Source organism: Trachemys scripta, chromosome 2 (assembly GCF_013100865.1).
Source record: "Trachemys scripta elegans isolate TJP31775 chromosome 2, CAS_Tse_1.0, whole genome shotgun sequence".
Classification (NCBI taxonomy): Eukaryota; Metazoa; Chordata; order Testudines; family Emydidae; genus Trachemys; species Trachemys scripta.
Window position 1 is genome coordinate 166,999,882 of NC_048299.1, and position 27,278 is coordinate 167,027,159.

The following is a 27,278-nucleotide window of genomic DNA, read 5'->3' on the forward strand; positions in this document are numbered from 1 at the left end:
ATAGAAGAAGTGTGAGGATAGGGGGAAATGAGAGTATTTCATAATCATAAGAGACAACAGTGTCTCTCACTGCAAATTGGGCCTAACTGATAAAGACATTAATATCTCATTGCAAATTTCACCAGCCACTTGAAACCCAATGATGGATCTCTGTGATAGCATGGCATCACACAGCAGTACTGCTTTCATATTAGCAGTCACTAGGCTCTGACAGATTTTTTTTTTATGGTCAATACTCTTAATTTTACTGCATTTTTGTTCTTGCAACCTCAAATAACTAAGTGATGCATAGTTCAAATCTATGTGAAGCCTTTCATTGTTAGCATGCCTCAACTCTTTCGTGTAAATGCTGGTTTTTCTTCTAGCTAAAGTGAAATGGTTTTTAATCACACCCCATCTTATCAGGCATCCCATGTCCACCATCTTGCTGTGTGCTACCTGCTCAAGATCCAACCTCCAAGCATTGATCAAAGGATATCACTGGGAGGGCTATTTGGAGAACTATAAGTTATTGAAATGTAACAGTCACAGGTGATCAAGAAGAAGAAAGTGTGCCACCTGATGAACGAGTTAGAGATGGGCCAAATACACCTGGTAAAGATCCATAAATACAATCAGGTACTCAATATTCTATTCCAGATCTAGCGTAGACACCAAAAGAAAACCCGAAGCAGGAGATGGGACCAAACTTGAGACAAAAAAAATAAAAAATAAATCACTGTTCCAACCTCTCTCCATAATGAGCCAAATCTGAACCTCGCTAATATTGTCTGTGTCCAGATATAGATTTAAAAACCTCGCTTACACTAGTTCCAAAGTGGTCAAATGTGACATTTTAGTTCTGCCCAGTAGAGAAAGGATAAGGATAAAGTCACTTTTGGAGACAGAGGATTAAACAAAAAAAATAAATCTTAGAGAGAGGTTAAAGTTTCAATGCAGAGTAATTTTTAATGAATTTTCAGATCAAAAGCCATTTTATGAATTCCCCCCACACACACACTTCACAGAAACATTTTTTGCCTTCATATATTATATGTAAATACGTCAACTTTTATACTAAGTCAATTTTCTAAGCCAAAATTATAACATAGGGTTTTAGAATGGAACAATAGGGACAAGCTGCTTCTCCCAATTTATAAATTTTAATAAGTCTGTTGTTTTTCCTCCCTAACTTCACTTCGCTTTATCTTTTCTTATAATTGTCTTCAGTTATCAATTCCTTCTTCCGCCCCTCCCCCTCAACATTATATTTTCTACTTCCCCCACATTCTCTCTCTCTCTCTCTTTCCTTTTGTCTCCCAACCTCTCTCGTTACTGGCCTCTCCCACAGCACTGGAATACTGGATGTATAGAACTACTAACATGGTGAGGAGTTTCTCTTAGGCCCCAATCACAATGCAGATGTCTGCCTACATGGTTCTCTGTGCAGGATAGAGGCCATTACTCAGTATCAATGCGAGCTCCCCAAGAATTCCCCTCTATCTTCCTCTTCACAGCAACTTATATAGGACAAATCTTAAGGGATTTTCTACAACAACAACCTGGTCAATGTGTTTAAGCACCATTCAGTTCAACAGATACATAGTTACTTTGTGTTTAAGATAGGGTTACCATATTTCCACAATCAAAAAAAAGAGGGGGAAGGGGGGCGGTAAGCCCTGCCCTAGCCCCGCCCCCATCCACTTCCTCCCACTTCCCACCCCCCAACTGCCTCCCTCAGAACCCCAACCCCCCTGCTTCTTGTCCCCTGACTGCCCCCTGCTGAGAACCACCCACCCTAACTGCCCCCCCCAGGATCCTACCTGTCCCCTGACTGCCCCGACCCTTATCCACTCGCATGGGTGGCAGGGTTGTAGAAATTTTGGTGGTGCCCAAAACCCACCCCCCCCACCTGCCTAAGGCTCTGGGAGGGGGGTTGGTTGGGGGGAGGAGGTCTGGGGTGCATTTCCTGGGCTGGGGATTAGGGTGCAGGAGGGTTGCAGGTTCTGGGATAGAGTTTGGGTGCTGGGTGCAGGCTCCCGGCTGGGGCAGGGGGTGGGTGTGCAGGAGGGGGTGAGGGGTGCAGGCTCTGGGAGGGAGTTTGAGGGCAGTAGGGAGTTTGGGGATAGGAGGGGATGCAGGGGTGAGGGCTGTGGGTCTGAGGAGGAGGGGTTCATGATGCAGGAGGGGGCTCAGGGCTGGGGCAGAGGATTAGGGTGCGGGGGGGATGAGGGTTGGGGCTGAGGATGAGGGGTTCATGATGCAGGAGGGGGCTCAGGGCTGGGGCTGCGGGTTCCGGGGCGTGGCGAAACACGCTGCCTGGTGGGTCGGTTTGTGTGTTACACAGGGCTGCAGACAGAGGGAGGGGGGGAGCAGGGGAGGGCACTGGCTGCTGGAGGCCAATGGGAGCAGCTCAATCGGCCAAGCCGCCCAATCAGCAGCCGCACTCTGCATGGAAGGAAGGGAGGGAGGGAGGCAGGCAAGGGAGAACCCCCCCAGCCCTCCCCCCCGGACATTTTAACCTTGTTACCAATTCCTACCGGATGGTTATTTAGAGACACAAAAGCTGGACATGTCCGGGGAAATACGGATGGATGGTAACCCTATTTAAGGCAATCCTTTCTTTTCTGTCACCCTTTCCTCAGGGGATTAGTTTAACCTTTTGCCATATGTTAACCAGGTATTTCACTTATCTATTTTCTATGTTTGAGTGCATTGGTCCCCAAGTTTAGATAGAAAAGTCCTGGATGTACAATGCTAACTGTAAGTCCATGATAACTGAAGGACAAAGACTTTTGTGACCACAAAGATGGAGGTAACTGTTCTCTGTAAATGCAATAACTTAGCATGGCAGAAAGAAGAATTCTTCATGGTTTCATTAACAGAATGGACAAACACCATTGTTTGTGTAGCAAAGATTAGAGAGCTATTAATTCCACAGTGGTTCAGGAAGTATGGAGAGTTGGATCCTTGGGCAAGAGGATAACATGGAGTTTATGTTTGCTGGCAGCAAACATCCTGTTAGAAACACATTCTCTCTCCGCAGTGCTACCAACCACATACATCAATTTGGGAACGTAAACAACATCAGGAAGGAATAGAACACACACTTTGACAAGCTGGTAGCCCTATTGCTGCCAGAAGCACTGTGACCCTTCAGAAGTTCCCCTGTATCCACATAAAACTGTTACATCAATTATAGGGAACCCTTGTTGGAGGTAACACTGAGATGATATAGTGTTCCCTGCTGCAATACAGTTTCTATTCTCTCAGTCACAAACTCCTAGGTCTGAGAACTGACAGGATGTTCAATACGGAATTGACCCAATTTCCATTTAAATCAAATGCTTCCTTTAAAAAATAAATTAAATAAAGCAAGCTACCTCCCCCCGGACTACAGCATTATTTTGGTTTGAAATTGTGTTTTGGGGATAGAAACTCAGCAATGGCTATCTTCAAACACTAATATTTGTGTTCTAGTTCCTGAGGCAAACAGTAAGATTATCTTTAGAACGTGCAATTATTATAGTACCAATAATAGCTCCATTGCTCTCTCCCTTCACTTTTCTCATCTGTCATTTTAAATCTCAACTCAGATCTCTTAATTCCTTTCCATAATTTCTCAGCCTTAATGTTGCTAAACTTTTCCAATATTAGTTTATATGTTGCATTAAACATACAGTCAGACAGAAATCTTTATATCTATATCTATATATATGACATTAAAAGCTATACTTGTTTACTGCAATGCAGAAGGGAAAATAACTTTGGAAAAAAAAGTCAGTTTAGAACAGGAGAAGCATCCTGGTATGATTAGACCGGGTACACTGAAGTTAAGGAGGTTAGGACATCTCATGTATGTCCAAAGAGCATTCAAAATTAAAAGCACCTTTCACTGGTTTCCCCACTGATCACCCCTTTAAAATCAATACATGAGGGAGACCACAGTGCCAAAAGAAGCGCAGTTGTGAAGTTTTCAGATTTACAGAACAAGGAAATGCTCCTTAGTTTCTGCCACAAAAGGAAAGGACAGAAAAAAAATATATGTTCACGTGAAAGAATCAACATCATTTCCTCACTGTCAATCCAAAATCCAGGGCATGATTCTCATTTACACCAAGGCCTTTCTATACTAATCTAGCAGTGTAAAGCAGCATCAAGTTGGAAACATTTCAAAACTTACATTTACACCCACTTTAACACCCCTTTGCACGGTCAGAGTGATGTAAAAGGTAGAGCTGGGATATATTTTTCATGTGTATTCCCTCCCCCAAGCTGTTGAAGCTCTTTTGGAACAATGAGAAGAGGATAGTTCACATGGACACTGCAGGCTGTATTCTGAGCAGGGAAAACTGTGGGATTGATTTTATCTCATTTGACCCATCATATTGGATAACACGTCATCCACAAGAGTATTTATCTGCAGCACTATGATTAGGCCACATTTCCAATTATGCTCAAAATACATTAAATAAAAGTTTAGATTTTACATCTCATGTGGGATTGACTCTATGGATTTCACTTAGCCATACATCCGATACCTGAAATATTCCAGTAACTGGGATAAGTAAATTGATTCAGATTAAATACACCCAGTTCCAATTTTTGAACTATTCAAACTGTTTCTCACCTCCCAAAAAGTTAAATATTTCCTCTCCTCTCCTGACAAACTTCCAACCTTTACTCAAAGTAATCTCAGGGTCACAGTTAGGATATTGTTGTCTTCAAGTGCTACTTCTGGGAGGAGAGAAGGTTGCCAAGTGTCAGAAGGGAGTAATACATTCTGGAGCAACTGTAATGCTAAAGTGCAGAAGATGTAAGGATTAAAATGGAGCAGTCAGCAAATGCCCTGAAGGGAGAGTATATGCCCTGGGGAGAAAAAAAAAAAACACCACAAAATAATGGGGAGAAGGAATAAAGAGATTGAGTTGACCTGATGAGGTCAGAGATCAAGATTTGGTTTTGCTGAGAAAGATAGAATGGGGAGCAAGGGAGATTTTTTTTTTAAGGAATATTGCATGTTGGGACCTCAGTTTCATGGGCTGCATCCTGCTTCATTTTGTGTAGATTAAGCACAATCCTCAGGGGGTTACTGAAAAGTTGTCAACAAAGTCCTAGCTTGAGCAGTTTGAGGGCTCCCTAATTTATACTATTTTACTTAATGTTTCTTATACAGCAGCATTTAAAAAATTAAGTAGCAGTAAAATTATCAATATACAATTTATAGAAACCTGAGCCTTGATCAGATATTTCAGAAATTTGTATTTGTTCTTTGAGCAATACTCAATACTACACTGTTCGATACACTGAAGTGAGATCCGGTGAGAATCTCTCTCGAAGCATCTGTCTGTGATCGCTCTTGCTGCACCAAAGCTGAATAGAATTAGTTAGGGTAGATGTTGATTATATAAACAAGAAGTTAATAATTTTAAAACCTTGATCTTGTCACCGGAACAGAATCTCATCAAGGCACCACAAAGTCAAACCTCGTTTCAGTCTGTCAGAAAAATGGTTGAATGTTCCCCTCCCCTACTTGAAAGATTCATTTCACAGCTTTAGTCATGCAGCAGTTCAGATTTGGACTGAACAATTTTTCTCTCTCTTTTGCTGGTTTCTAATACTTAACGTAACTCGCTTTGGCTACATTTGTTCGTTTTGTTATTGAAGGGTTGGGGGAAGATAATGGAGCACTGAGGATTTGACTAGACGCTGGAGTGGTTGTACCCATTCAAAATCAGATTATCAAAAGTGCTCAGAACCCAGGAGCTCACATTCCCACACATATAGCTAGATTTTTGAAAAAAGTTCAGCAGTCACCATGCTGAAAATCTCACCATTTATTTTGTTGCCTAAATGGCAGCATAGTTCTTTTGCAAATCTGGCCCCGACAGTCCACAGACTAGTAGCTGGATTTGCTCTATACAGGTCTTGCTCCTTTCTTCAGCTAAAACTCTAGACTTCAACTACAAGTTACAAGTTTTCCAGAAAATAAAAAAATCATCAAAAGGCAGCCTCCCCTCTTGCTGAGTCAATAGGACCCATGCTAAACTTCTGTAAACTTAAAGTCCCCCTCTGTCCATTTTAAAGGATTAAAAGGTTAAGACAACAAAGCCATAAAGCTTATTAATTATACAGAGACATCACAATGGAAAAGATTATTGGACAGTCTGAACTGTCTTTTGAAGCATGAACTAAACATTCCATAGCATGTGGCAGGTATCTCCACGAAAATTGAAAGAGACTAGAACATGGCCCTACTTCCTTTTATTGTGCGCCACCCCCCCACCAGTGACATGGAAATACATCTCCTCCCTTATAACAAACCTATTTTCAGAGCCTATTTACCTGTTCATTCAAGTTTATGCTTTCTAATTTAGCAAAGCAGTCTGCATCTCAGTCACCCATGAAATTACTGACCATTCTATGATTGTGTGCAAATCTGTGCCATTGCTCATGCTATCTAGGCTCAGGTAAGACCATTAGAATGATGGCATGTAGCATTAACAGGATGCTTGTTAAAGCTGTCAGCAGCATTTGGCAGAAAATAACTTTTTCACCCACAGAGACCTCAGTTCACATCATCGCCATTTTCCTTTATCAACACCCTGCTTCACAGTATAGAAAATTTCAAAATCAGGAAAGTAGGGGAGGGGAAAAAAACAAAAAAAACAAAAAACCAAAACTTAGTTGCACTGCAGGTGGTCTCTTCCCATATCACGTTTAGTTTCCTGTTCCCTTTGCTTTGTGCTATGCCTTAGGAGGCAATGCTCCAGCTCTGTTCTTCATTCCAGTACACTGAGAGGGATGCATTGCAATAACATTAGTTTCTTTGCAATAGCACAAAATCATTTGAAATGATAAAAGATAAGAACACACACAGATGTTACTACGCCAGTTCTACTCACCCAGAAAGATACTTTCCCCTTCAAGATCTTTAGCCTGGAGGACTGTGCCTTTTTAATGAATATGACAAGTGTCTCAACATTTTAGCAATAAGAAAATCACATGCCAAGTGCCATTGGTCTCCATTCTGCACTCTACACTATAGGACCCCTGTATTTGCATGGAATGCCAATGAAGTTAATGGAGCAAAATGTGTCACAAATTGCTATTTATGCAGAGTCAATGGCAGGATCTGGGCCTTAGTAGTGTTTTCCTGTCTAAGTATAAAGTTAAAGTAAGCAAAGGGTGGTGTCACACAGAAGTCAACAACTCCTCCTCTCAGAGCAAATGCCCTACATAACTAAGTGAGCTAAAGATGGGAATTACCTTTGTGTCAGAACCAAAAAAATAATCAGTGTCTTCCTCATCACATGCTCATGCTCAGCAATTGTCATGTTTGCTGAGTGCACTTTGTTCAGTATGACTAATAATCTGGGGGAGGCCGCAAGCTAACCAATTCAGGATAGCAGTGGAAGAGAGTATGCCTCTGGCTGCTGCCTGTGTGTCATGTTTCAGGGTTAGCTGCACCTCTGTCCCCTTTTCTGGGGTATCTGACTGCCCCCGGCTCTCCGGTGTCAGGCCTCGAACCTTCAAATTCTCTGAGGCAGAATCCTGCAATTCTCCCACTCCGAGGCAGAGTGTTGGGTTACAGCGCCCTGTGTATCAACTGTGTTTACCCCGAACAGGTCTGACTAGGTTCAGCTACCTTTAGTTCTTCCCTTTGGGAGCTGTGACCAGTGGTTATTACAGTGACCCAGAAGTGCCTTTTTTAAAAAACAAAGTACGGTTTAATCTTAACATAGGAACACAGCGTAGCAAGAGAAAAGAATTGTTAAAACAATGAACAGCCTATACACATCTATCTAACCTAAGGGCTAAGGTAGAGCTCTCAACTCAGAACCCCACTCCCGCAACTTCTGCCGGGATCAGACTGCTTCCCAACAGTCTCCACCTCAATCTCTTCCTGAACCATCTGACCACTTGTGAGAGCATCCTGTGTTTTTAAAACCCTTCTGAGGCTTTGATAGCTCTTCTCTCACACAATTCAATCTCACCATGTCTTTGAAAGAATAAGAGTTCTTCAACGCTCAGTTAGGGGCTGGAAGGTGAGATTTTCAGCTCGAGCAGAGATACGTGTGCTACATCTGATCAGATTAGTGCGCTAAAAATAGAAGTGTAGCCGCAGCAGCGCAGGCTAGCTACCCCAGTATGTACCCATCCAAGACACAAAGTATGTATTCGGGGCAGCTAGCCCACTACATAGCTATGGCTACATTGCTAGGTTCTTTCCTCCTCAACACCCTAATGCACTTAGGGAATGTCTGTGCTGGCGCTGGAAGGTGTAATTCCAGCTTGGATAGACATGCCTGCACTAGTTCAGATATAGTTCCAATATAGATATACCCTTAGTGCAGGGTTTCTCAAACTTCATTGCATCATGACCCCCTTCAGACAACAAAAATTACTACATGACTCCAGGCAGGAGGGCCAAACACAAAGTCTGAGCCCCGTCACCCGAAGCCAAAGCTTGAGGGCTTCAGGCCTGGGCAGGGGGGCTGTAACCTGAGCCCCGACACCCAGGGCTGAAGCCCTTGGGTTTCGGCTTCAGCCCTGGGTGGTGGGGCTCTGACTTCGGCTTCATCCCCAGGCCCCAGCAAGTCCAACGCCAGCCCTGGCGACTCCATTAAAACAGAGTCATGACCCACTTTGGGGTCCCGACCCACAGTTTGAGAACAACATAAGAACATAAGAACGGCCGTACTGGGTCAGACCAAAGGTCCATCTAATCCAGTATCCTGTCTACTGACAGTGGCCAATGCCAGGTGCCCCAGAGGGAGTGAACCTAACAGGTAATGATCAAGTGATCTCTCTCCTGCCATCCATCTCCACCTTCTGACAAACAGAGGCTAGGGACACCATTCCTTACCCATCCTGGCTAAAGCCATTAATGGACTTAACCTCCACAAATTTATCCAGTTCTCTTTTAAACCCTATTACAGTCCTAGCCTTCACAACTTCCTCAGGCAAGGAGTTTCACAAGTTGACTGTGCGCTGTGTGAAGAAGAACTTTCTTTTATTTGTCTTAAACCTGCTGCCCATTAATTTCATTTGGTGGCCCCTACTTCTTGTATTATGGGAATAAGTAAATAACTTTTCCTTATCTACTTTCTCCACATCACTCATAATTTTATATACCTCTATCATATCCCCCCTTAGTCTCCTCTTTTCCAAGCTGAAAAGTCCTAGCCTCCTTAATCTCTCTTCATATGGGACACATTCCAAACCCCTAATCATTTTAATTGCCCTTCTCTGAACCTTTTCTAGTGCCAGTATATCTTTTTTGAGATGAGGACACCACATCTGTACACAGTATTCAAGATGTGGGCGTACCATCGATTTATATAAGGGCAATAATATATTCTCCGTCTTATTCTCTATCCTCTTTTTAATGATTCCTAACATCCAGTTTGCTTTTTTGACTGCCTCCGCACACTGCGTGGACATCTTCAGAGAACTATCCATGATGACGCCAAGATCTTTTTCCTGATTCATTTTAGCTAAATTAGCCCCCATCATATTGTATATATAGTTGGGGTTATTTTTTTCCAATGTGCATTAGTTTACATTTATCCACATTAAATTTCATTTGCCATTTTGTTGCCCAATCACTTAGTTTTGTGAAATCTTTTTGAAGTTCTTCAGTCTGCTTTGGTCTTAGCTCTCTTGAGCAGTTTAGTATCGTCTGCAAACTTTGCCATCTCACTTTTTACCCCTTTCTCCAGATCATTTATGAATAAGTTGAATAGGATTGGTCCTAGGACTGACCCTTGGGGAACACCACTAGTTACCCCTCTCCATTTTGAGAATTTACCATTTACTCCTACCCTTTGTTCCCTGTCTTTTTAACCAGTTCTCAATCCATGAAAGCACCTTCCCTTTTATCCCATGACAATCGCTGCCTTAGTGTATTAGGGGTGTTCAGAAGGAAAGAAACCATTAGCTGTTCTAACTCTGCCATTCTAAAAGCCTTGCAAGGTAACTAAAACTTAGCAGTCCTGTGTTTTCAAGCAACACTTTAATACTATTTCCATTCCCAAAGCATCTGAGACGGTTATTTATAATTTCCCTTAGGTGGACACTAAGTCCAAGCATAACTAGCAAGCTAAACCACATCTTTGTGGAAGACTAATAACCTTTGCAGGCTGTAAACACCTGTACGGTTTACTTCTACTCAGTAACACTAGAGGCTGGGACCGGATTTGAATTATATGACCAAAGGCAGGAGAAGAAAATTTTTCCAAGGTACCATATAATTTATTATGGCGCACTGAACAAAATCTTGTATATATTAATCACCCTATCTCCTCTCAATGTAACCTAAAGACAAAAAACCAAAAACAGAACCACCCAGCACTATGTAGGATCTTATGTATGTGCAGGTTAAGGATGTTGTGCTAAAACCAGAGATCTGATGGGCTCAATATCAATCTACTTTGCAATAGGAAGTAAATAAAACTTTATGAAGAACTGTATAGAAGATTCCAGGATATATCGATCATTTTTTTTTAGTGCCAGAAATAAAAAAAAATACCATACTTCCCTCTCGATAAGATACTAGCTGCTAATTATGGTCATGCTACCATATTTACTGCAGCATTCCAGACACAGCTGCCAACCAAAACAGTTTTGCCTGGCTCCTGGAAAGGGAATATCATTATCTATATTCCAGTATAATGCAGAGAGGTGGAGAGAGAAAGGGGCAAAAACCTGTGAAAATATCAGATTTAGGATTTCTTTTTTATGCCATTTCTCTGTCCCCTGCCTAAACTATGAGTTGGACATTCAAGAACGTACATTAATTTAGCTGGAAGTCACACTTAAAAACTGTTTTTAACTCTCTAATAAAAATAGCAGCCAATTTTAGAAGTGACTAGTCTTTTGCGTCCCTGACTTGAGATGCCTTAAAAGGAGCTTGATTTTCATATAGTGTTGAGCAAGCACCTGGGGGGGGAAAAAAGCAGAAAAGGAGGGTTTTGAAAATCTTGGTCAGTAAGGGTAGATCTACACTGCGATTAAAAACCCGCTGCTGTCCCATGCCAACTGACTTGAACTCACGAGGCTCGGGTTAAGGGGTTGTTTGAATCCAGTGTAGATATTCGGGCTTGGGCTGGAGCTTGGGAGGCTGAGAGGTGGGAGGCTCCCAGAACCCGGACCACTGCCTGGGCCCAAATGTCTGCACCGCATTTAAACAGTCCCTGACTCTGAGGCCCACATGTCTGAGTCAGCTGGTAGGAGGCTGTCTAACTGCAATGTAGACATCATTTAGGTGTACCAAGTCAATCTGCAGTCCTCTCTCTCCTGACACAACAGTGAGCAAGCATTAGTTTCTCACAAAATTTCCATCTAGTTTCTCTCAGCAAACAAAGCAAAGCAGTTCAGAGATCAATGTGACTCAAAAAAAAGAGCATGAGACTTCTCCACCAATTTTCTCTCTATTTCACAATTCTCTAAATGACTATATAGGAGAATAACCCCAGCTACTAATATCAAAGACATCTCAGTAAAAATCATGTGCCACCCTACATACAAAGAGATGCAAGGATTTTTCAAATCTCTTAAAAGAGCTGTTGCGAAATCATGTTGACATCTGTTATGCCATGAACGTTGCCAGGACACAGACGGCAACTCCCAAGTTAAAGAAATTCAAAAGAATAAACATTGTTTAATCCTTTCTTCCATTTGCAAACTCATGAACACATTTGCTGCATAGGCTGATTCTCTGGCAACGCAAGAAAAAATGGGGTCTTAGGCCGGGTTGGAGGAATTTCCAGTAACAAAACCAATGCATTAGACTCAAAAGAACTCTAGGATTCAACTGTTTTTTGAACAAGCCTCTTGAAATACATACTGTAGGAAGTATAACATATAGCAGACCGTGTATTTTTTTGGCTGAATTATGAAGGTAATACTCACGCAGTGCATACAGGGAGAGGATTATTCCAGCCAGGCAAAACCCTTCAAAAAACCTGAGTGTGCTGAACATTGTCACATTTACTGAGAGAGCCACAGTCAGTCCAAATATCAGAATGAATATGACCGAGAAGAGTAGCACTGGCCGTCGACCAACCCTACAAACGGGAAGGAAGTGGGGAGAATAGTGTTAAAATCCAAGGTGGACAAATGCTAGATGCTTATCTCTTGCAGTGGACATAGGCACAGATGGGAACAAATTACACAGTTCCTCCCAAATGCTGCTACCAATTTTTAATAGCAGCTAACACAAATTTCCCCCCTCCACACACAGACACTTCTCGTATTTCTGCTTATTAAATTCAATTATTGCTTTGGTTAGTCTTGCAAAGATTTCATAGACAAATTCATTTATGAACAGATTAAAGCAAATGGCATTAAGTGCATCACTATTTAATATAAGAGCCATTTTCAAAGCCTGAAGGTGAACAAAACAGCAAATAAATATATAAAAATTGCAGTAAGTGCAAGCCATTAACAAAAGTTATGACAGGCGATTTGGGAAAAAGCCCTTAGTTTTCCATGGTGAGGAAAGGTCACTTGATTAATAGAAGCTCTCTCTCAAGAGAAGAGACATTTTCCATGCCCATTACATTTACCAGAGAATTCTTCTCTTGCCACATGCTTCAGCTCCACAAATCTCAGCTTTCGTTTAGTTAAAAACTAAGTTTCTAGCCCCCATGGTTGTGGAAACAGCCTCAAAAATGTAAACCAAGCATAAACTGAAGAAGCATCACTTTCCTGAGTCTTCAGAGAGCCTGAAGCAATACCTCTAAAAGGGCTGAACTGCTTTATTCATCTCAATCAGCACCCCCATGGATTCCACAATCCACCAGCTATGAAACGCTGAGTATTTCCAAAGGGCCACAGGATTCAACATTATTTGCAGCCAGACACCTGCCATTTTGTTTTGGACAAAGGATGCAAACAGCCATGGACCTTTGTGCAACCAGCAGTGTATGGGATGAGATATTCAGATGCACTTGCAGATACATGCATCTAATGCTATAAAATGTGCACTGCTGTCAAAAGAAAAATAGTCTAAAGACAGGATGTGAGGGGCATACTCTGTGCGTATACAAGCATGAATATTGCCATACACTGAAAATTCTAGGTAAGCTCAATTTCCAGTGATCACGGTGCTCCTGTAGAAAGAAGCAGTAAAAGTTTTTGGCAGCACATTGTGCTAGCCCATAGAGTGACAAACTGCCCTACTATAGAAGGATGTCTTCTGCAGTGCCCATACCACACTGTATTAGAACACGTGCTGCCATCCATAATGCACTGGTTGTTGGATAAGGATTTGGCCCCAAGTTTGAATAAATGGAGTCTCCAATGTTGGATCCCATAGATCTTCCACCTATACCTACTCACACAGCTAAGGTTTCCCCTAATAATTACTTGGTGAATGAAAATCACTATAGTGTCAGGCAGTCATTACTTATAGCTTTAGAAGTTTCCTTCTAAAGGAATACCATCAACTTAAAAATCTGTATGCTGCAAACAAATGTCTTTATCTAGGTAACTACCATAAACTCGGAGTATTAAAAGTGAAAATTTTCAAAATCCAATTTATGTCACTATTTATGCTCTCTCTCAACTTAGACAATGCAAATAAATTAAGCCAGTTTCCCTTTTGTTAATTTGGTCACCTACATATGTGTTTCCCAAACTTTTAAATGCTGAGCACCATACCCACACCCCTTTGCGGGACAATGAAACAAATCATTCACTCTCACCCATCTCCCCACATGTTGTTTAAGATCTATCCTAATTTTAGAATTTTATTTAAATTAAATAAAACTATATTCCATTGTACATATCCGTAAGGTTTTATTTTAAGGAGCAATAAATATTTAATACTGGACATTAAAGAAATATTTCAATGCAGATTATTTTATTATTTAAAATTGAAATTAAAGATACTGTGAAGCTTTGGGCCACATTGCCTCACACATGCAGCAGGGTCCACCTCCTCACAGCTGTGAAGTATGGCACCAAAGTGAGCAGTAATCATGAAAATCTTCATAACACCACATCTCCTCGCGTCTCTTCCATGCTTCAATCAGTAGTGAACAAAGTATAATCAACTGAATTAGCATCCACTGGAATGAATGGGGCAGGTTCAAACCATAAAGCTATTGTTTCAGGCTCTCTGCAAGCTCAAGCAGATATCACTTTGGTCACAGTATAAAGTTTTCTTTGTAACCATACCAACTAGAGATTTTTTTAAAGTGAAAACAGATTCTGGAGAATAATTGAGAATTCTATGAATGCTCCCATTCCCCAATAATCCAAAGGGATGTACCCCACACTTAATGAAGATATATGTGTTCTTAATACAGCAATATTTGGGTTTCAAACAATGCAAGGGAATGTTCATTTGTTTCAAAACAACTTTTAAAAAATAGCAAAACAGTGGAAAGGTTCATAAAGGCCTTTTAAAAATAAGATGAACATTCTGGGCCAAATGTGAGCTGACATTGTTAGCCATATTTGCTGATAAAAGGGACAAGTAATTTGTGATTGTAGCATTTATTTGACAGAACACTAGAGGCTAGTGCTATTTAAAACAAATGCTGTTTTTACATAATTAGAAAATATGTAATTCTGCTCTGTCATGACAGCAGTAACAAAGTGTGTCAACAGCAAATAATTAGAAATCAATGGTTAAGTATTTTCCTTTTATGTTATCATGCTATAAATGACTCAGCCCAAGCAATTAAAATAGTTTTGTACTGCCAACTCATGTTACTCTTTTCAGAGATTTGCAGATCTAATTATTAAAAGGTTCTTCCTGAATAGTAACTTTAAAAAAAGTTCTACAGAGATGCTAAGTATCTTTATTCATTTAAATTATATAGCATTAAAAGATTTTTCACTCACCAGTCAGCTATACATCCTGTTATCAAGTAGCCAAAGATTAAGCCTACCAGTAGGGAGAATTTAGCAATATGGACTTTCCAGGAAGATTCACAAACGAGATCCCACTGAAAGAAGAAGAGAGATAGGTACATTGAAACATACTTGGTTCCTCTCTGGTGCATTTAAACATACAGACGTTGTTGTAGCTGTTGTTTTCAATTTTAGCATTCACACTTTAAAATGTTCTTAATTCATTGTTCAAGTTCAAATCCAACTCACATTACTGAGAATGAAAAGACTCTCCTTTACTTCGGTGAGAGCTGGATCAAGTGCTTAGTTATACACTAATAAATTTGGTCATTTAATCTTTCTTCTCAAGTTTGTTTATTTGAATTTATAATAATGGGCATCTATCCATATGTTCTAGGTAGTCTTGAACTAACTTTAAAATATGTCCAAACAATACCACAACATGTCAAAAGTGGAGCAGTAGAATTCTATATAAACCACCACCAGGAAACCAGACAAGTTCAAAATCTCAGATTTCCCTAACCGTCTGTTTTCAAATGCCTGGGGAAGATGATCAGTTTCGTAACAGGCCTCAGAGTCACCCAGTTCAGGCTACTTCAGACCAATTAATGATAAGCTTTTTGCAGCACTGTATAGTATCCCCCATCAGTACTCCACTTTCTCTAGAGTAAGATGGGCTGATGGTGTAAGAAAAACGGCCTGCACTTAGGAAAGACAACGTTCTATTGACACAGCGGTAAGAAGAGCAGTAGGAGAATCAAGTGCAACTGTGTGTCAGCCTGATTCAGCTATTTCCACAGTGTCGTTTATGGTGCAGTGACAAGAGGAAGGTGGAATTGCACTCTAAAACCATCTCAGTTGCTGAAATTGTAGTACTCCAAAGGGGGAGTGTAAATGAGTAGCCTCCTCCCAAGTGACCCCTCATGGCCTCAGGGCAACCTGCAAGTGGCCTCACTTCAGTTTCTCTCTTGGATCCCAGTAACTTCAATACAAAACATGTCCTCAAGGCCATCACAGTTTAACAACAAAACTCAGTTCAAAAGTCCATGACCAAAAACCCTGCACATGGTCTGTATAACCCCAGTGCATGAGATCTTTAACACTCAGCTCCCTTCCCACCATCCTGGTGACTTCTGCCAGACCTGGACTCTTTCATAGTCCTCCTCTGTCCCTCTGCTGGGATCATCACCCCAGTTTTCCTTCTGAGGTACGACCTTGCTCTTTCTAGCCCAAACTCACAGCCTCTCCAGTGGGATCCTCTCATGCTTCCTCTAGAACCTAGCTCTCTGAAGGAGATGCCAGCAGATAAGCCCCTTGGCTTGTCCCCTTCCTTCAGCCTCCTGGACCTTAGCTCTGGCTTAGGATCAGCAGGCATCTCCCTCTTCTCCCACTTTCAGCCCTCTCCAGCCCTACTTCTCAGGCTTGGGGAGTCCAGCCTGGAAACCCCTTGCTGTTCTCTTGCATTCAGCCCTCTCCCAGGAACCGCTCTTCCTGACTGAACCAGTCGGCTCTAATCTTCTGGCAGCTCCTTCTACCAAGCCTCTCTCAGGCACCTCCTACCTGCCCCAGATGCTGCCCTGCTCTCTTAATTAGTCCAACTCAGTGCTCCTGGACTGGAACAGAAGAGCTCAGCCCTGTTTTATTAAATGGGCTAGCTACTCTGTTACAGGGAGGCACAGTATTCCAGGAATATCATCACTAGAAAACTATCATATCCTGCCCGATTTCCTACAAGGAAAAGAAAACTATCAAGAAAAATTGCTCTGTAATTTCCATTCATTTTCACAACATCGGAAAATTTTGTGGTGAGGGCATTGGCCAGGGCCTCAGGAGATCTGGGTTCAAATCCTGGCTCTGCCCCAGACTTCCTATCCATAATGTGGAGGTGGTAATGCTTCCCTACCTCACAGGGGTGTTAGGAGGATAAATTCATAATGTTTGTGAGGTTTTCAAATACTAGTGCAATGGGAGCCATGTATATTCCTAAAGAGATATTTGCAGCTTTCTAAATTAAGTGCAATAGATATTGGCAGGGGAAGGAGAGTGCTGTTCCTTTCCACCTTAATTTGAAGTGTACATGGTCATCCATGTGCAAGGTAATGGAGGAGCCCTTCTGTCACGGAGTGTGTGGGACTCAGGGCCCTGCACCCCCGGCTTCCTGCGATTCACCATGACTCTCAGCCAGTCAGTAAAGCAGAAGGTTTATTTAGATGACAGGAATACAGTCCAAGACAGGTCTTGCAGGCACAGACAATGGGACCCCCCTCCGTTGGGTCCATCCTGGGGTCTCAGGGCGCCCCAGCCCTTTTGGAGGTCAGAGCCCCGTCTGCCTCCCAGCCATCTCCTGAAACTCTCCCTTCAGCGACCCCTCCCACAGTCTTTGTTCAGTTTCCCGGGCAAAGGTGTCACCTGGCCTCTAACCCCTTCCTGGATTCTCATGTTACATGCTCAGGTATTCTCCGTTGGTCAGTCTCCCATCCCCCAATGCAGACTATCCTAGCCACACTCCCCTGCCAGCATTCAAAGCCCACAATAAGAACAGTCCCAGTTCATCACACCTTCCAATCAACATTTTGCAGGACATGACTGCAAGATCAAACATACAGAATCAAATAAGTCATTTGCTTTTCAATTATGTATTTAGAACCAAATGTCCCAAGTGAATGTTAGATTAGATGCATTTGGGGTTAGGTGGATTTGCAGGATTCATTAATCTCACAAAAAGGGGCTAGATTTAAGCCCATCTGGTTCCAATAAGAGATATGCTCCTTGCAAAATGGTGAGTGGAGTATACTATTTGACAGAAAGCATAACACCTGCTTGAACAGCACCATCTCAATAAAAGACAGGAGAGATTATACCAGCAACACACCATCCAATTACATTGCCAGCCATTCTTTATGTAACAGTATATGCTATTTATTAAGTACAGCATATTAGCCTTTTGTAGATTAATCTACAAACACCTGGGCTCAGTGTTTTGAAGCCACACCTATTTTTCCTCTCCCATAGTGTGCTGTCACGGAAGCACAACCTGCATGACGTACATCTGTGATAGTCAACTACTGAGGCCATTTGCAAGCTATGTGCTGCATGTCTAAAGGGGGCACTCAGGCAAAATGGTCAATATCAAGAAGATAATAGTAAAAGTAAATATTTCTCACCAAGTGCCTACGAAGTATTTACTGTAATCCGTGAGCAAGGCACGAGACTTACTGTTAGAATGACAAATTTGTCAAGTTTACATTTTTAAAGGCGTTTTTATTGGGGATGGAGGGAAATGCAATTAATGCCAATTTGCACACACAAACGAGACCTCGGGATTTTAGGGCTACTATATATGCACAAACAACGTTACATATGGCCTCTAGAAATGTTTTCCAAGTGAAGATGGGTTACCTTGCTAATCACGCATAATGCCCAGCAGTAGGATAAATCACTTGTGAAGGTGGATTGCAAATTGAGTTCACGTTATGTCAAAACAGTTATATTAAAACACTATTTAAAAGAATAATTTAAAGGCCATGTATACAAGTCTGCCATTTTCATTTTGTTATTATCAGAGAAACAGTAATGTTAGCCAAAGGCAAAAAGTGTGGTTATCCTGGTGCATTTTGATACACCAGGATATTGGCATGCTATTACTTGTCAACAAAGATACCTGACCATAATATAAACTGAAGATAGCAGATGTTCAGAAAGATTACATATGGGTGAGGGTTCAAGGTTCAAAAGTGCTGAAATCTCATGAGTTACTCATGTAATATTTCAGGCCAAGACAAAGGAAATCTGACAAATTCAGCTGCTCTATTACATGCAGTTATAGTAATTCGTCTTTGGACTATCACCAGGTCCCGATGGAGCCCTCAGAATCCACCCTTTGTCACAGAATTATGAACCTGAACCTAAGGTTTTTTTTAAATTAAGAGCCAGATCCTCAACTGATAAAAGTCATCATAGCACCACTGGCATCAGTTTACACCAAGAGAGTGTCTACTCTTATGTTTCTAGTGTTGTGCAGTTAGTCTTGAAAGCATGATCTAATGTAAGCCAATGCAGCACAGACTTCCTGGGTCTGTAGATGGTCTGTAACAAGAATTCTGAGAGGTCTGATCAGACCCATAAATCCCAATGAATTAGTAACTCTAAAAATTATAGACGACAATTTAAAATGTCACCATTTTAAAACTCAAGTATCAGAGGGGTAGCCATATTAGTCTGGATTTGTAAAAAGCAACAAAGAGTCCTGTGGCACCTTATAGACTAACAGACTTATTGGAGCATAAGCTTTCGTGGGTGAATATCCACTTCGTCAGACGCCCACGAAAGCTTGTGCTCCAATACGTCTGTTAGTCTATAAGGTGCCACAGGACTCTTTGTTGCTTTTTACAAATCCAGACTAATATGGCTACCCCTCTGATACTTGAGTTTTAAAATGGTGACATTTTAAAACTATTTTCACAGCTTATTGTTTTAGCAGAAATTTTCAGCTAGTGTACCAGAATCCCAAATTGCTTAGACCCCCAGTTTATCCAGCTTCCCCCATTACAACTGCCACAAACCAGAGATAAATTATGCCAAACTATACACAGGTTATCTACATCTAGCACGCACACAGAGATGTAATAGTTGTATTGGGCTACATAGTGCCACAATTTTCTTTGGGCAGAACTCCTTGCTGGTTTCACTGGATTGTTCTGCGTGAAAACTGATGGCATGCTCAATAGTATGCTCAAATAAAAGGTTGCCACATACATAAAATGTAATGTTTTGTTTTCTCTTGAACAAGTTACATAAATTGACATTCTCTTTTTTCCTCCCGCTGCACAGAGAAATAGAAACAATAAGGAACTTGTCAGATTCAAAATATAACTGATTCCTCCAGACTTCCATATTTGAAGTATTTGCTATATATACACACACATAAAACATTCAAACTCAATCCAGTCATAAACCAAACATGGAAAAATTCAGCCCAAAACCTTCTGACAAGTTATAAGCATCTAAAAAACAGAGTTGTAAGTAATAGATAATAGGTATTGCTGCCATTCCACCTGTACTATCACATATTCTACACCCAAGTGCATGGATATTACATACACACACACACACTTTAATATAGAAGCTATTTAACAGCACAGAACACGGTTACTACATTATTCCATAACTGGTGTTCTTCGAGATGCATTGCTCATGTTCATTCCATATTAGGTGTGCGTGCTCGTCACATGCACCGGTGCCGGAAGTTTTTCCCTCAGTGGTACCCATAGGGGATCGGCTCTGGCACCCTCTGGAGTGACGCGCACATGCCGCTGTATAAGGGGTGCCACCGGCTCCCACCCTCAGTTCCTTCTTGCCAGAAACTCTGACAGTGGGGAAAGAGGGCGGGTCATGGAATGGACATGAGCAACACATCTCAAAGAACACCGGTTACAGAACAGGTAACTTCTTCGAGTGCTTGCTCATGTCCATTCCATATTAGGTGACTCCCAAGCAGTACCAACGGAGGCAGGTAGGAGTTCATGGACACGTAGGTTGCAACACAGCTCTGCCGAACCTAGCATCGTCCCTGGCCTGCTGAGTGATGGCGTAATGCGCAGTGAATATGTGAACCGAAGACCATTTCACAGCTCTGCCAATGTCCTGGCTCATAACAAGTCCGGATGCAGGAGTTGATCCAGGTAGAAATCCTCTGCGATGACACTGGAAGGCCCTTCATCCTGTCCACTGTCGAGATGAAGAGCTGGGTCAACCTGCGGAAGGGCTTGGTACGCTCTAGGTAAAACGCCAGGGCACATCTGATGTCCAGGGCGTGCAGCCTCCTTTCCTCATTAGTGATGTGCAGCTTGGGACAAAACAGCGGGAGGAAGATGTCCTGGTTGACACGGAAGGAAGACACCACCTTTGGCAGAAAGGCCAGATGGGGTCGCAGTTGAACTTTGTCTTTGTATACCGTGGTTCCAATGTCAGGGCTTTCATCTCTGACACTCATCTCGCCAATGTTACTGCCACAAGGAAAACAACCTTCCATGACAGGTGGGAAAGGGAGCAGGAGGCCCTAGGCTCAAAGGGCAGCCCTGTGAGCCTAGAAAGAACCAAGTTAAGGTCCCACTGTGGGACAAGAACCCAGACCAGCAGAAAGAGTCTCTCAAGGTGTCTCAAGAATCTGAGCGACATGTCGTGTGAGAACACAGTCTTACCCTGGATTGGCAGGTGAAAAGCAGAGATGGCCACAAGGTGCACACTAATGGAAAAGAGGGCCAGCAGGGAACAGAATTGAGGATATTTTCTGTTCTGTCTGGGGGCGAACAGGTCCACTTGGGGAGTTCCCCACCTCTGGAAGAGCGTCTGGGCTACCTCCAGATGGAGCGACCACTCGTGGAGAGAGAAAGGATCTGCTGAGGTGATCTGCCAGTGTGTTCCTGACGCCGGGGAGGTGACAGCCTTCCAGGTGAATTGCGTGCTTGATGCAGAAATCCCACAATCAGAGAGCCTCTTGACAGAGCCGATGAGCATGCTCCCTTTGTCTGTTGATATAGAACATCGAGGCCATATCGTCTGTCTACACTCTCACCAACTTGCCTGCCAGGTGCGGTAGAAAGACTCTGGAGGCCAAACGCAACGCTCTGAGCTCCTTGACATTTATGTGCAAAGTCATCTCCTCCAGGGACAATGTCCCTTGTGTCTGTAGCTCACCTAGATGCGCTCCCCAGCCAATGTCCGAAGCGTCCGATATCAGTTCGACTGAGTGGCGTGGGCTCTTGAACGGAACTCCTTCCTGGACAGCCTTGGTGTCGGTCCACCATTGCAGGGAGGGAGGTAAGTATCACTGGCGGGATGGTAACAACTTTGTCCAGGTGATCTCTGGACTAGGAATAGACTGCCGCCAGCCACTGCATTCTGAGCCTTGCACGGTGGACGACATACGCTCTTGCTGCCATGTGGCCCAGCAAACACAGACATACCCGAACTGCGGTTAGAGGAAATGCAGAGATCCCCACGATGAGGTCCACCATGGTCTGGAACCTCTCCTGTGGCAGGAAAGCTCTAGCGCAAGTGGAGTCGAGCATCACTCCAATGAATTCTAACTTTTGCACTGGAATGAACGTTGACTTCTTATCGTTCACCAACAGGCCCAGGGACCAGCATTGTGACATCCTGTTAGACTTGAGACCTGGAGTGGACTTTGACCAGCCAGTCATCGAGATATGAGTATATTTGAATACCTCGACACCTGAGGTAAGCTGCTACCACCAACATGCACTTGGTAAACACCCTTGGTGCTGTCACTAGGCCGAAACGGAGGACCACAAACTGGTAGTGGTCCAATCTCACAGTGAAGCGTCTGTGTCCTTAGAAGATCGCTATATGAAAGTACGCATCCTTCAAGTCGAGGGCGGCATACCAGTCTCCCGGACCCAGGGAGGGGATGATGGAGGCCAGGGAGACCATGCGGAACTTCAACTTCTTTAGGTATTTGTTGAGGTCTCATAGGCCCAAGATGGGTCTTAGACCACCTGTGGAATCAGAAAGTACTGGGAATGGAACCCCTTGTTCTTGTACTCGAGGAACTTTCTCCACCGCTCCCAGCTGCAACAGGCCCTTCACCTCCTGTGCAAGGAGACTTGTGTGAGAAGGGTCCCTGAAGAGGGACAGGGAAGGACGGGTGTGAGGGGTGGTAAGAAAGAAACTGGAGGGTATAGCCCTGGGCCACTGTGTTGAGGACCCAGCGGCCTGAGGTTATTGTGGTCCATGCAGAGAGGAAGAAAGAAAGGTGGTTGGAGAAACATAGGAAGGATGTATATGGGGTACAGTCTGGTAGGTCACCCTCGAGCGCACCCTCAAAATGCCTGCTTGCCACCTTGCCTGTTGCGGGAGGCGCCCGACTGGGTAGATGGCAAAGGTTGGTGGCTCTGGCAACATTTGTAGCCTCTGCTCTTCTTATGAGCCGTCTCCTGCCTGGGTTGGCTCCCTTGACCCAGTGGCTGTTGCGGCTTGAACCACTTAAAGGCCAGACCCGGGACGTAGAGCCCTAGGGTCTTCAATGTAGTACAGAAGTCCTTCAACCCATGTAATTTGTTGCCTGTCTGCTCAGCAAACAGCACCTGGCCGTTGAAGGGAAGGTCCTGTATCAACTGATGGGCCTCTGTCAACAAGCCCGCAAGAAGGAGCCGGATGCCCGCCGCGTGGAGATGGCAGAGGTTATAGTGCGTGACACGGAGTCCGCCACGTCAGAGGCTGCTTGCAGGGCCATTCCGGCTACAGCCTTGCCCTCATCAAGAATCACCCAGAACTCCTTCCTGGTGTCCTCGGGAAGCAAATCCTCAAACCTGGCCATGGCTTGCCACATATTGAAGTCATAGCGGCCAAGGAGGGGTTCGTGGTTAGCCACCCTCAACTGGAGGCTAGAAAATTCAACTTTGCATCCAAACAAGTCCAGCCTCTTTGGGTCTTTATTCTTTAGAGTGGCTCCCAGTTGGCCTTGTCTCTCCTGCTCATTAACGACTGCTACTACCAGGGAGCTTGGGGCGGGTGAGTGTATAGGTATTCATGAGCCTTAGCTGGCACAAAGTACTTTCTTTCTGCCCTCTTGGAGATGGAGGCAGGGATGAAGGTGTCTGCCACAGGGCATTTGTAATCTTAGACAACCCTTCATGGAGGGGCAGAGCCACCCTGGCCTGTGCCATTGAGCAGAGGACGTCGAATAGAGCGTCCAACAGTTCCACCAGCTCCTTCGCCTGGAGCCCCAAGATAGAGGCAACTCTTTTCAACAGTTTCTGATGAGCCTTAGCATCATCCTGAAGAACTGGGTGAGGAGGCCCTGCAATCGCCTCATCAGGTAAAGATGAGGAGGAAGCCGGACCTATGGGGTCTGACATATCCATTGGTGTTCCAGTCAGCTGATCCCTTGGGTCCTCGAGAGCCTGAGGGGTTCTGTCCTCCGGAACAGCTGGCTCTGGGGGAGGGTCGGATACTAAGGCCGATGGCATGTCCCAGGCCTCCACCGTTTACCTGAGCCCTGGTGAAGGCTGAGTTAAGCCCCAAGGGTTCCAGGCAGCCGGCTACTGGCCCTGGTCTAGTTGGTAATTCCGCTGACATCGAGGGTACCACCAGTACTGGGTTTTTGCCCACCAACAACGACTCCTGTCTGGTGCCAGAGCTCAAGAATGAGTGGTTGCTCTCAGGTGACCACGAGCAAGTAGACCAGCGATCCTGATCACCGCAGTGCCGATTGCTGTGCCTGGACAGGGAGCTATGGTACTCGGGACGAGTACCTTCTGCGGGTCCTCAAAGACCGGCAGTGTTCACCAGATTGGCAATAGCATCCCAGCGATCTATACCTCAGTCATACTGCTTGATCGGTACCAGGATCTAGAGTTACTCCCCAATCTAGGGGATCCATGACATGGCAATGCATACTGGCAAGCTGATGACTCCGCTGCTGAGACTGACCGTCTCGGACCTGTGACCAGTACTGAGCCATGGGTGAAGCACTGGGCCGGTCCCGGTGCTGTTGATGCCGGGAAGAGTGGACCTCTGCAGGCCTGTGCCATGTCACCAGTGAGGCACACCTCGAATCTTGTGGGCCCTGAGTCCGGAGACTGATGAGGGCTTTGCTGACCCTGCCTCTCTGCCTTCGAGGCCTGGTGGCTACATGCGGGGAGCGCTGGCGAAACATCCCCCGCGATGGGGAATGGTGTCATTGAGATGGAGACCTATAGAAAGGACCCAAGGTGGGTTTACCCTTAGACCAGGATACTGCTGTAACCAGTGTGGACAGCACCAGTCGCGCCAGGATATCCTACGCTGCCTACAGGGGGTCAATGGGACCTCTAACTGATGAAGGCTCCCGTCACTGTCTGGCGTGGCAGGCATGCATCAGGGTGGGCTGGACTGTTCAACCTGAGCTGGGTCCCGACTCCCGGTAGCAGGTATCAAGCCGCCCTCCTCGGGCCTTGGCTCCCCTCCTGCCCTCTCCTTCCCCTAGCAGGGATGTGGGAGATCTTCTCCTGGTCTTCTTTAGCCTCTTGGCAGATGCCAGGGAGGGGGATCGGCGCCAATGCTGTGGTGCTCGGGACAGAGTCGGAGCTCAACTGCTCCGGTGCTGGAGTTAGTGCTGACTCCATGAGGAGCGCTTTGAGAGAGAAGTCCCTCTCCTTCTTAGTCCAAGGTTTGAAAGACTTGCATATACGACACTTGTTGTTTGAGATGTCTTGGCAAGTCACATGTAAACAACTGTTATGCAGATTACTATGGGGCATCAGTTTCTTGCAGCGATCACAGGGCTTAAAGTCTGGGGACCAGGTCATGCCCCACCCTAGGCTAAGTCCCATTTGGGACCAACTAAGTAAAACGCCAACACTAACGGAAACCTAACTATGTACAACTATTTTACAAGAAAAAGTTTGAAATACTGAACAAAGTGAAAAAGACTAGCCGAAGCAGTAGACGTTCCAGCACCATCACTGGAGGCAAGAAGGAACTGAGGCTGGGGGGAGCCAGTGACATCCCTTATACCACGGCATGTGCACACCACTTCAGAGGGCGCCAGAGCCTGTCCCCTACCGATACCACAGAGGGAAAAACTTCCGGCACCGGTGCATGTGGTGAGCACACGGCCCCCTAATATGGAATGGACATGAGCAAGCACTCGAAGAACAGTAATTTATTCTGGGGGAGAAAAGGTACTCATGTGTTTAAATGTTTGCAAGATGAAGCCCTTGGATAAGATATGAAGACTACTATATTTAACTGAAATTCCAGGGGAATTTACATTGGGAGATAGTTTTTACTCAAACTGGAATTTGGCTAGGATACCAAGCATAACACCCCCTGCTCTTGCAAATAATGCCCTGGGATCAATAACCTCAAAAGGACTGTGTGACGGGTTCCCCCCAGGGTGCCACCTGAAACTGGAGTGCCACTGAGCCCTCTGACCCACCAGTATGGGCTCCCTCTCACACTGTGCTGCTGTGACAAGTTGCAAAGCCCTCCAAGCTTAAACTTTCACCAGCATTCACACAAGTAGGGACACACCTAGCTTCCCAGCCTAGGACCTCAGAGCAGTACCCTCCTGACCTGGTCAAATCTGGCCAGTATATGGGTTTAACTCCTGGTCCGCCTCTCCCTCAATGTGAAGAGGACCATGCACGCTTGTGGTAACCAAACAGATTTTCCCCAGACCCCTTAGTCAAACGCACACTGGTTTGGATTAAAACAAAATAAATTTATTAACTACAAAAGGGTAAATGTTAAGTGATTATAAGTGATCGCAAACAGATCAAAGCAGATTACCTAGTAAGTAAACAAAACTGCAAACTGAGCTTAACACACTAGATAGGTAGGATGTGAATTAGCAAATTCTCACCCTGAGTGATAAACCACCTGGTAGATTCTTAAGGCACAAGCTGCCTTGGCTCTTCAGCTTGGGTTTTCTGAGTTTTCATACACAGGCTGGAAATCCCTTAGCCTGGGACCATCACTTCCCCCCTATTCAGTCTTTACTCCTCTGGTGTTTCCAGGTGTGTTGTTGTAGGGAGAGTGAGATACCATCAAGATGTCATTGTCCCCCTTTTAGATCTTCCCACTTGCTGGAAAACTCTTTTGCTGTGACCTGTGTCAAACAGTTCCCATTGTGTAGTGCTATCTCTAGTGCTATTGTACACAGTTTGCGGGTTAATCTTTGTGCTGGTGTGCTTTTCCTCAATAAGCCATTAACATTGTTTCACCTTTTTACTGTTGTACCTGAAAGGCTGCTTGTGGGTGTTTTCAACCTCACAACATGTTTCAGTAACACACACACACACAGCCAAACTTCACAACTTCACATATGACGATAGCACATACAATCCAACGAGATATTAATGTCTAGCAGATCAAGACTTTTAGAATGACACCTCAAAAGGCATACTTTGTATCCTAATTACATGACAGTGTTGAATATGGGGTGCCAGGATGTCACAGACTGCACCTTAATTTCACACCTTAACAAAAGAGAGCACCTTTGGTAATGCGGTATCCCCAACACCGCAGTGGGGAGTTAGCACAATATTGACGCCGAAGGAAGTGTGCTGCCTGCTTTTACAACACCTCCCTGGACCTGCCTTTGATGTCTCCCATCCAACCCTGCCTGGTTTGGGAGCTTGGATGAAATGACAATTTGAGGAAGTAGATTACATTTGTTACATTTAACATTGTATTTCAAGATGACTGAGGAAATCCTAAAGAATTTAGCAGTACCAAGTCCGTTTGTAACACCACAGCAATTTAAAGAGTTTGTCATATGTTGATACGCTGTCAGTAACATGTTGCAAGTGTTTCTATACTGTAACTGTACTTTTTGGCAAAACCTAGGATCCTGACATTTATCTGGTGTAGATGAGCCACCACACCAAAGGCTAAAACCAAAATAGATTACTCCGATGATTCCC

At 44.0% G+C, this 27,278-nt stretch overlaps 1 protein-coding gene across 1 annotated transcript in view; it reads right to left on the minus strand.

Moving 5' to 3' along the window:
* Positions 1 to 27,278, minus strand: part of SLC22A23 (solute carrier family 22 member 23) — a 180,629-nt gene that overhangs the window by 122,445 nt on the left and 30,906 nt on the right. Inside the window, exons 2-3 of the mRNA XM_034762240.1 lie at positions 14,839 to 14,942; positions 11,896 to 12,050 (exon numbers count right to left, since the gene is read on the minus strand). Of these exons, the coding sequence (XP_034618131.1) occupies positions 11,896 to 12,050; positions 14,839 to 14,942 (259 nt within the window). The remainder of the gene's footprint in view (positions 1 to 11,895; positions 12,051 to 14,838; positions 14,943 to 27,278) is intronic.